At 39.9% G+C, this 11,282-nt stretch overlaps 1 protein-coding gene across 3 annotated transcripts; it reads left to right on the plus strand.

The window, feature by feature from the left end:
* The first annotated feature begins 251 nt into the window (after positions 1 to 251).
* Positions 252 to 9,256, plus strand: WSB1 (WD repeat and SOCS box containing 1). Of its 3 annotated transcripts, XM_059829271.1 has the most exons (9): positions 252 to 375; positions 1,020 to 1,188; positions 2,133 to 2,401; positions 3,248 to 3,379; positions 3,785 to 3,885; positions 6,062 to 6,234; positions 6,614 to 6,727; positions 7,468 to 7,575; positions 8,115 to 9,256. In XM_059829271.1, the coding sequence occupies exons 1-9, from the start codon at positions 336 to 338 to the stop codon at positions 8,272 to 8,274; spliced, it is 1,266 nt and encodes a 421-aa protein (XP_059685254.1). In that variant the 5' UTR covers positions 252 to 335; the 3' UTR covers positions 8,275 to 9,256. The 3 variants fall into 3 exon arrangements, with proteins under 3 accessions (XP_059685254.1, XP_059685255.1, XP_059685256.1); XM_059829272.1 differs by lacking the exon at positions 6,614 to 6,727; XM_059829273.1 differs by lacking the exons at positions 1,020 to 1,188; positions 2,133 to 2,401.
* The last annotated feature ends 2,026 nt before the right edge of the window (positions 9,257 to 11,282 follow it).

The raw sequence follows: 11,282 nt of genomic DNA on the forward strand, positions 1-11,282 counted from the left end.
CAGCGGTACGGCCGCGGAACAGAAGCCAATCCGGCGGTGAAAGCGCGGAAGGGCAGGCTAGGAGAAAGCGCAGGGTGAGAAGAGCGGCTCCCCGGCGAGGCGCGGGCCGCAGCGGCCCTGCCAGCGGCCCCCCCGCGCCCGCAGGCCCGGTCAGCCCGCGGGAGGAGCGAGGGGGGGCGCGTCCCCCGGCAGCGGGGCGAGGCCGCCGCCTCCCCGCCCCGCGCTACACCCCGCGCCGCCGCCGCCATTTTGTCCCAGTCCCTGCGTCTCCGGCGAGCGGCGGTCGCTCTCGCTCCGTTGCAGGTCCCCAGCCGGTCCGAAGGGCGGCCCCGTAGATGGCCAGCTTTCCCCTGAGTGTTAACGAGAAGCTCATCGGTGAGGGGCGGGCGCGGCCGGGGGAGCGGGGCTGGCTCGGCCCGGGCCGGGAGGGCGGCCGCTGCGGGGCGCGGGTTGGGTAGCGCCGTCCGTGAGCGCGTTCAGCGGCTCCGTGACCGGGGCTGGCTCCGCGCTCGGCCTTCGGGGGTGGCGGAGGTGCTGCGGGCCCCCCGGCTGAGGGGGAGCGGGCGGGGCGGCGGCGGGGCGCGGGCGCACGGCTGCAGCGCGGAGCGGGACGCAGGGCCTTCCCTTCGGCCGCCTTCTTTCCGATTTCTTTGTACGCAGGAGCAGCAGCTTTCACCGGGGGGGGAAACCGCCTCGGTCCTCCTGGACTTTAGAGTGGGATGGCTGTCGGCGACACAGCCCGTTTTAAACTAACCACAATGCATCATTCAAAGAGGCTTCCTTCGCCCGAAGCTGCTTCCTTCCATTAATGGGCAAAATCTTGTTAAATAGCATTTAGGTGACATTGTTCCTTTCCCAGCCGCTGGCCCTTCCTTCCCAGATGTAAAAGTGAGCGGGTGCTGCCCGGCTGAAAGCGCAAGGAAGTCAAGTAATTAATATATTGCCTGGTTCCCTGGTAACCTTTTAAAATATGCTGGCTTTTTTTAAAAAATGGAATTTCCTCTCTGTTTTCTTTTTAGCACGATCACGCACTGTAGGAGAACTCTTGGCCCCAACTTCTCCTTTTGACAAGAAGTGTGGACGTGAAAACTGGACTGTTGCATTTGCTCCCGATGGATCTTACTTTGCTTGGTCACAAGGGCATCGCATAGTGAAGCTGGTCCCCTGGTCTCAGTGCCTTAATAACTTGTAAGACAAAACCATATGGCTTTTAATGCACCTGAAAAACTTTAGAATTTCAAAATAGGAGATATCTTTTCATAGATTAAAACACACGTATTGGCTTTTCAGGCTTTGACAGCTTTGGGAAAAACGAATTCTTTAAAGTAACAGCTATTGTTTTCTCTCTTCTCTGTGGCCAGCAAGAGAAACAACAGTACTGCAACCTCACAAAGGCTATGGAGGAGTGATTTATTAATTGATTCAGATGCTGTAAAATACAAGGAAGTTAGAATGAAAATGAAATGTAAAGACTTGGGCAGATCTGGACTTTTAAATTTCCTATCAGAAAGCTCACTGGTTGTACCTTTTAGGAATTTACTTAAAGGCGAATCTCCTTCCTTATCATTCTTATTAGAATGCAGGTTAAATTCCAAAAGACACATTTTATTTTCACTTGCAGGTTGCGTTTTAATGAAGTTAGTAACCAGCAGTTGCATTTTTGTAGCTGGTTACATTTCCCTTCCCAGCAAATCCCGCCTCCTTTTTTTTTTTTTCTATTTCTGGTGGTGGGTTACTTGGTTTTCACATGCTGGCCTCGGTATCTGTTCCCAGTATTTAACGCACATAAGTGAATTGCAGGGAACTTCTTGCTCATTTAATAGAAAATCTTATAAATTTTTGTAATTCATTTTTCTGTAAATGCTTAAAAATGTTGTTTTCCACAGTGGGTTAATATATTGCTCTCTACAGAGGTAAAAACATATATAATATAATAGCATTATATTGTGTAAGAAGGTTTCCAGGTGTTAACAATTTTTGACAGTTACAAGAAAAAGCTGCTTTTATAATTTGAAAGTAAAAATGCATCATTATGGGCCTCCAAAATGTATGTTATGGCAACTTACTTTTTGTTCTACTTATTTTTCAAGATACTTTATGCTATTTTTTTGTATTTTTTGTTTCTTTTGCAGCTTGTTGCATGGCACAAAGAATGTTGCAAACTCTATCAGTACAAGACTTCCGAGGCAGAATAGTGACAGCGGTCAGAAAAATAAGCCTTGTGAACATATAATAGACTGTGGTGATATCGTCTGGAGCCTTGCTTTTGGGTCTTCAGTGCCTGAGAAGCAGAGCCGCTGTGTCAACATAGAATGGCACCGTTTCAAATTTGGGCAAGACCAGCTTCTACTTGCAACAGGCTTGAACAATGGGCGCATCAAGATATGGGATGTATATACAGGTAGAGTATGTGAGAGAATGTTGGCACTTCGTTGTCACTTTGTGCAGTAGGAACATCATTAATACACAGAATGAATTGCTTACAGAATTTTAATTGGGAACTGAACCTTGAATACAAATTAAGTAATCTAAAAAAAGCATGAACTCCTGCAACTAGAAATGTTCAAATACTGCTAAGAGGAAGGAACAGACTCAGGTCATGCTTTGAGATGGAGGTGATGGGAGATGAAGCCTTGTTGCTGCAAAATGGTTAAGTATGTGATTGACTTTGTACATATTGGTTGTTTACTCTAAAATCTGCTGGATTGTAGTTTTAATATACTTTCAAACAAAGGAAACTTTCAAAACATGAAGTTGCTCTCTGTTCTTGAGTATGGGGATGGATTATGTTGATGAGGACCTTTTAGTTTTTTTTTAAAAAGCAAATAATTGTTCAAATGATAAGAGACTGAATCTGAAATTAGGGAATCTCAGTTTAGCTGGTAGCACAGCTGCTAGGTTGGGAGAGAACTCAGCTTTAAAAAAAAGAAACTAATGACTATTGAGTAATGTGTCGTTATCTTGTAAATTTAAGCTTAGAACAGAGATGTCTATCAGAAGACAAGTCTTGCCTTATTTCTGAGGCATGTGGTTTTAGTGTATAGATTTGCTAGCTTTTCATGAAATTGTCTCTCGATACAGAAGAGTCTAAAAGGATACACGTGTTTCTTACTGTAGGGAGCATTTCTACAAAGAAAATTTGGCTTTACGTGCTATAATTTTGTATTCTGTAATTGTATCCATAAAGCATTTGATCTGAATAGAAGTACAGTCCTTCATTTGAAATTGTGGTGTTTTCATGTAACAGGAAAACTCCTCCTTAACCTGATGGACCATACAGAAGTTGTTAGAGATTTAACCTTTGCCCCAGATGGCAGCCTGATTTTAGTGTCTGCGTCCAGAGACAAAACACTGAGAGTGTGGGACCTGAAAGATGATGGTATGCATTTGAAGTTCACGTGCTGTAATACACAGGAGAAACATCCATGTACTCTCCTCTTTTATTGCTATAAACTCAGTTAGGTCAGGATTTCTTAAAAAATTAATTTTCTTCTATTAGTCACTCACTCTGTATGCTCTCTTGAAAGTCTTTATCTGTTTGTACCCTAAAGGTATAAGCTGGTTTTTGGGTTAAGTTAAAACAGCGCATGAAGTGACCTTTTTGAATAGGGACATAGGATTTAGAGGCTGCATGACAATTTTTATTTCTGTGTAGCATGACTCTGCAAGATGTTGTTCGGAAAAATAGTGTAAAATTTTATAAAGGAAGAACTAATTTAGAAAAGCTTTTCAATTTGAATTTGCAATTTTTAATCAGTTCTTACAGGAATGTCTTTCTTTTCAGGAAATATGATGAAAGTGTTGAGAGGACATCAGAACTGGGTATATGGTTGTGCATTCTCTCCAGACTCTTCTATTCTCTGTTCTGTTGGAGCTAGTAAAGCAGTATGTGTCAGAGTTTCTTGTTCGTTGAATCTACTGAATTGTGTGCATAATCATTTTAAATCTAAGTAACATTAAGCTTGTGCTCGGTGTCATGAACTTCTAATGTTTTACGATGATGTAAAAGTGCATGAAATTAAACTAGCAAATGGTGCATTGAGACACTGATTGATGAATTGAACTTGCACTGCTTTTAGTTGAAGAAACTGTAAGCATTCTTTAAGAAATAGTTCTACGCATCTGCACATGTACATAGTATAAAACCAAAGAAGACTAAAGCTTCCGGTGTTAAAAGATACTTAGATTAATGCATAAAACTATTTTGTTACTGATTTTATCCTTTCTATTCCCTGCTCAATGAAAAGGACTTTTCAAAGTCTGAGCCAGTCACGGTATCTCTCACTGAACAAAAATGTTTCTACATGTTTTCCAATACAAAATGGCAGTCGTGTCTAAAAGATCTAGAACGAAGAACAGCGTACTGGTTTTGTTTTTAACTGTATTCTAATGCCCTGCTAGAGAACTGAAAGCAGTGCAGGTAAAGCACGTATGCCATAAGCTGCTTTTCTTGGCACTGAAGAATTAGGATAAAACGGAAAGGGGAAGTCCGTCTAGTTACAGGGGCTTTGTAGGTAGTTTAATGAAGCCTAGTGATGCTGAGTAAAAAGCACAATTCAATCATTGGATACTACTTTACATGGATGACTGTTCAAATGCATTTTATACTTTAAATTATCAGTGCAGATTTGATAGAGAATAGTCGAGGTCTGGGTTTTGTTTTTTCTTTAAATAGAGCAGATGTGGATGTATACATTGCTATCTTTAGGCTGTGTGTTTTCCATAAGCTTCTTGCTTTCCCTGTCACAGGTGGTGGCAGCAATATTGGTGTGATTGAGGTTAAGCTGGCACCACTCACACAGGAGCACAATGGTGTTAGCTGGGCAGAAAGAGTGGCATCTCTGGCTACCAGGCTGGGGGCGAACTTTACCATAGGACGAAGTAACCTTGCATTCGACTGCAAGGTGTACTGTACGTACGCAGGTGCTGGTTGATGTCCACTTTCTGCTTTCTTTCTTTCTTTTTTTTTTTTTTAATAATTTTCACAGCAGTGAAGCGCACTGACTCCTAAAACTTAGTTTCCAGTTTTGTGGAATGTTGGGGTCTCCTTGGAGAAATTGATCGACACATTTATAACTGACTGTAAAATGGTCAGTTTTAGGAAGTATGTGAGGCACTAAAGCTATGTTTGCTTTGGTCAAACATAAAAATTTATCCAAGATGTCAGTATTTAATCTGTGCAGTAAAACTGAGGGGAAAAATCAAGGACCCTAATGAGCTCTTTTAGGGACATAACATCTTATGCTAAAGACTTACATTTTCTACAAAATTATGCTGCAGTACATAGATCGTTCCTATTAAGTAATTCTGCACAGTCTTTATTTTGATTATATATAATGTACAATTGCATGTAAAATCCCAGAATACTATCCTCTTTTATCAGTTTTTATAATACAATATGCAATTAGCCGGGTAAATTGTAATATTAATGTCTTTTTTTACTGTTGACTTGATTTAAAATGCATAAATTCTTTCTAATAATGTGGTTAGACTTCCCTATTGTTTTGCCAAAGACATAACTTTTGGCTGTGAAAATTCTTTTTGCTTGCAGTATCTGTTTCTCTTCCTAGGCTGACGTTGGTGATCCAAGCCAATTGTAAACAAGTGATCTTAAACTCAAAGGGATGCCACTGGAGTAACAATATGTTAACCTTACGTTTTCTGTCTGTATATTTCTTAAAATTTTGGTAGTTATTGAAAAGAGGGGACTGTAGAGTTTAACCCTATTTATTTCTGCATATTTTAATAAAATAGTTTCGTAATACATGAATTTCAGTAAGCTACATGGTTAAATTGTGTTGCCTTTATCTTATATTTTGGCTTATTTTGTTAATAACATTTAACAAACTTGAGTTAGAACTTGCATGTCTGCTTTAATTATTTTTAAAAAACTTGATTTTAATCTGAGTATGACACTGAGCATATTTCTTAATTGTAGTAATTCATAATGCCTGATTTTAATATAATCCCAAATAAGACTAGCAGCTATACTTTAAAAAAGAAAGTAAACGCTTCATTGTATCTCTGAGCAGAGCTATAACGTTAGCCTATTTAATTGCAGGTTTTTCTCTGGGATATGGATAAATACTCTATGATACGGAAACTTGAAGGACATCACAATGATGTTGTAGCTTGTGAGTTTTCTCCTGATGGAGCTTTACTGGCTACTGCATCTTATGATACTCGAGTCTATGTCTGGGATCCACATATTGGAGTTATTCTTATGGAATTTGGGTAAGTAAAGCTGTCACATCTGGAAACTTTCTCCTAGAGTGAAGATGACTACTAAAATTAATGGGTTTGTGTATTTAACTGATAGTTAGATTTGGGAAAAATCTCAGGAGTGGCTGATAGAAATCCTGAAGTGGCAGAGATTATTCTTCCATCTGAGAAAAATACCAGTGCTTTAAATTCTTAGTGTACTAATTTAAGCATCTTCAACATAGCTGAAGCATTCAGTACTACAAAAGATAGAGTAGTTCAATCTCCACTCCTGATTTCATAGTTAAATGTTCAATCCATTTTTTCTTCCTCAGCTTTGCTAGTCATGGCTGAAGGAAACACTTCTATAGTTGTTAAACATGCTGTTAGCTAAGTGTCTCTCTATCTCCAGGCATCTCTTTCCCCCTCCTACTCCAATATTTGCTGGAGGTGCAAATGACCGATGGGTCAGATCAGTATCTTTTAGTCACGATGGACTACATATTGCAAGCCTTGCTGATGATAAGTAAGTATGAGGAAAGGTTTGTTAGACTCCTCTAATTCTTCCCATACGGCATGAACTTTTAAATACTAAGTCAGCTGCTTTTTTTTTTTTTAACTGAGAAATGGCTTCTAATGGTCTTGGTAAAAGTAGAAGAGTTGTCTGGTATATGTTAATATTCATTCTGAATGTAGAAATAATTAGTTGTGTACAGAGTAGATGATCTGAATAACTTAAGTGTGTAACAGCTGAAAACAGAAGAAGAGGGGTTGTAAACAGTGAAAAATGTAAATGAAGTTAATAATGCGTGTAAGTCTTTTGTATAGTAGCAGATTCCAAAGTATTCTGTGATCTCGTATTCAACTTCTGCTAACACTGCAAATAATATTTTGAAGAACTGTATTTTAAGAATATGAAGAATGCTTTCTCAAGATGACAGAATGGGTATTAAAGTGTCTACAGGAGGGTTTTAGTTTTTTTAATTAAGACAAGCATTGTTGAGATTTTTCTAGCATATATGACACTTAGATTTAGAAAATCTCTCTCTTATAGTTCAGGTTACTGCTTTCTGCTGTTGAAGGCAATCTTTTATTTTAATTGACAGAGTTAAAATGGTTGAAGGTTGAATGGATCAAGGTATATAATGTTTATAAAAATTCCCTGAGCTCTGCTTCAGACTAGTTTCTTGTGCAGCATCAGAGAATATATCAGGCAGAATGAAATGTCTACTCTGATAACTCACTACTTTGTTTTTCCCTTTTCAGAATGGTAAGATTCTGGAGAATTGATGAAGAATACCCTGTACAAGTTGCACCTCTGAACAATGGGCTCTGCTGTACCTTTTCTACTGATGGCAGTGTTCTAGCTGCAGGGCAAGTATATACTTTTTTTTTTTAATTCGTAAAATATTAAGGTAACACAAAAGGTTGAAAACAGTGGCTTAAGTGTTCTAAAAATCTTCAGTTGTGACTTGCAACTTGATGCTTCTGACTTGGTTTTACTTCTGGTACTATTTGTTTAAACATGCCTGGAATAGCAGTAAAATCAAGAAACTGATAAACTAATTTCTTATCTTTGAGAATAAATAAAAGACCCACAAACATGTGGGTTGGAAAAAGACCATTAGATAATCAAGGGCAGTTACTCTGTTGCAGGTGGTATAATCAATAACTGTTGGGAGATCTGCTCAGGCCTGTCGCATAGATCATCAGCAAGTTGCTTATTGTGCTGCTATAGCTTAAAAGAAGAGCTGGCATCCGGTGTAAATGAGTCCAGAACAGCTAGAACTAAGCAAGTCCAGAGCGCGTTCCCCCTAACTAGCAATGTATGTGAGGATTTGCACTAAGCTGAAATCATTCAGGTGGGATAATTCTGGTGGGTGGTTTTTTTTTTTTTTTTTTTTTTTGTGCAGGACACAGGATGGCAGCGTGTACTTCTGGGCAACTCCAAGACAAGTTTCCAGTCTCCAACATCTATGTCGCATGGCAATTCGAAGAGTGATGCCCACCAGCCAAGTCAAGAACTTGCCTGTCCCATCAAAAGTGGTGGAGTTCCTTTGTTATCAGATTTGAATTAAAAAAAATTAAATAAATAATCAAACTGGCAGGTGGCCCAGCTGCTGAAACTGGCTAAACACTTTAAAAAATCCTCAAACTTTACAGCCTTTAAGCTTAAAACTCTACAGGTTTTCAAGTGCTATTTAAAGTGATAACCTAAATACTATTTTGTCAAAATGCCTGACAGGTAAATTTTTAATATTTATAGAAAACACAGTAGAAGTATTCCTGGTGTTCTCAATTTTCTGAAATGTAACTGTGAAAACATGTACATATATAGACATAAGCTGCTACATGTTATCAATGTACCTTTAAAAATTGCTTTTATGATTTTTAATGTGTATCATGTATATATTGCTTTGGTAGAGCCATCAGATGCATCTGTGCTGTAAAGTGGAAGGATAGCTATTATTCTGGGACACTGAGTTAGAAAAAATATTGACTTAAGGAAGCTTAACTGCTCTGTATGTATGTACATTGGTTGGGGTTCAGGAAACTGATCCACAGATAAGAATTCGTGCTAGTTTATTTCATGAAGAGGTACAGCTTGGCTTTTTAGAGCAATGTATGGTGAAGGGAAGTAGGTTAAGGGAAGGGTTGGAGTATGTCTAATACAAACCCAGGAGTGTTGGCTGTGTGTCAGCTAAAGAAGGCCTTAAGTTCCATAGCAGCAAACCAGGTTCAATTTCAGTATTAGGCAGTGTTAAATAAATATTTCCTTACATTTCTAAAAATTTAACTACTGTATTATTGCCTGATACTTTGTCTGTAATGAGAGAAATTTACAGACTCAGTTTATTATTCTTTAACCCTATGATATCTCTTCAGGGGTGATTATTGGTTAATGGCCAAAGATAAGCAAAATACTTGGTTTTGCCTTCTGTTATTTATCTGTACCTGCAGATATAAAGAATGTATGCATTGCATAAAATGCCTGATTATATATATATTTTTTGTTGAATTTTTTTTATTAAAAACTTGTATAAAAGTTTCTTGATATCGCATCTGGTGACTGATTTATCAACACTATCTGCCTGCAACAGTTTTAGTGGGAATCTGCTACTGCAGGGCTCTGTATAGTTTTCCTTTTCAGGACCACAGGACACTAATCTTGGTGAAACTTACTGTGGGGAGCTACAGCAAGATCTTCAAATCTTTTATATGAGCAAAGGTCAAAAGCATATGTGATGTAATGCTCCTGCATTGTGCAGAATGTAGGCAATGGAGTTCTGACTGCAACACACATCCATGGCGACCACAGGCTGTAAAACTGTATGCACTGAACATAGCTCTTAACTCCCTTGCTCTTCCAGAGTACTGTTTTGGCAAGCCCCTTCTTTGTCATATCGGGTATTACATAATTCATACGATGTAGCAGGTCGGGATTTTGCAAGTTGCGATCAGGAGACCCAAATTCTTTCCCTCAGGGCCAGTGGCTTGTTACAAATTAACCGTGCTACAGAATTGCCAACTACCCCAGTTCCTGGCTGGGTGACAGGTAGGCGAAGGGCTCAGATCCTCTCAGAGTGCAGAAACTTTTGCTTAGGGATGAGAAGTAACTCCTGTAACTAGGTGCCAAGCACCAGGGGAGCAGCTGGCACTTCCTGAGGGGCCAATTTCATCATGATGATGGGTGGGAGACAGAGCAACAGGAAGCCTCACCTCTGGGCAGAAGCACTGTTCTCCCCTCCCTCACTCCCAACGCATGGCAGAACAGCTTCCACGCTCCTCCCAGCCCAGCAGTGCCTGCCTAGGAAGACCAGACCCTTGCAGCAGCTCCAGCACTGGTGGAGTGGTGAAGAACTCTGAGGAAGAAAGGCGAAACTGGAATAGAGGGGACTGAGGAGAACTGTTATTCACACATTTACTGCCTATGGGCTAGTGGCAAAAGCTCTACGGAGCTCTACGGAGCTATCAGACTCAAATGATCCCATCAAACAAGCCGGCAAGGGTGCTATGCAGAGAAGGCATCCTTTTGATGACACCCTGTTTGCACAAATCTGTTAAAGCAAATATGTTTGGTTTCTCTCTATTATATTGTTTATTTGGACAAGAGGATAAGGTCAATCCGGACAAGGCCAGATGCTGAATCATCACAGCCCAATCAAGTCTAGTACAGTTACAATTGTCTAGTGACCATGACATACAGCTTTGCAGCCTTTGGTAACTTACTTCCTTTGTATTTGCGTGAACTTCCCACATGGCGAATCACAGACTGAAGTTAGGAGGGAAGGAAGATGTGCAACTCCTGCGTATCTGTCAAAAATGGAAAGGAGATTCCATCCAACCCCATTTGATCGAGTAACACATCTTTTTTACTTTTTGCATGAACAATGCTAAATGCCTTCCTGACTTCTACCAGCTTAGCTACTATATAAAATAAGCATAATGAAATATTTTTTTTTCATTCTCAGGCATGCTATTAACATTTTAAGAGCCTAGAATGCCTTGGAATTGCAAAGGCACTTTTCTACTTCAACAGCCTGGTCTCACTGGCAGATGTATTTTCTGATCATGTCCTTGTTTTCTTGGGTGAAGTACAAAAAGTCTATGACAAGGCAGAAAGAACTCTTACTGAGCACAGCCTTAGCCTGAGAAGACTATAAATATCCCTGCTGCTCTGTGTCTATATTGCTACATCACTGCCAAGTGGCAACACTTGTGTGTCAGATGCAGTGAAAGAGAAGTAATGTGGTATTTCAGTCTATTTTCAATGTAACTTATCTTATTTGCACATATACAAAAGAGACAACTGCCAATAGCAAGCAATCTTCTCTTCTAGAAAGCTCAGCCCAGACACCCAGGCCTACTTTCCAGGAAGATTTCCCCGAACTCTTTCTCCAAACACTGTAAATCAACTTTCCACTTTCCAAGGAGTACTACAGAACAAAGCCAACAGGACAGAACTCCCTCAGGAACGAAAACCCAGCTTGCAAGGAAATAGAAAGTGTATGTGTCACCATATTACTTAATAACTCACTCAGAAATTGAAGCAAGTATTTCCCTCTTTTTGTTCGTTCTAA

This window comes from Gavia stellata, chromosome 25 (genome assembly GCF_030936135.1).
Source record: "Gavia stellata isolate bGavSte3 chromosome 25, bGavSte3.hap2, whole genome shotgun sequence".
Taxonomy (NCBI): Eukaryota; Metazoa; Chordata; class Aves; order Gaviiformes; family Gaviidae; genus Gavia; species Gavia stellata.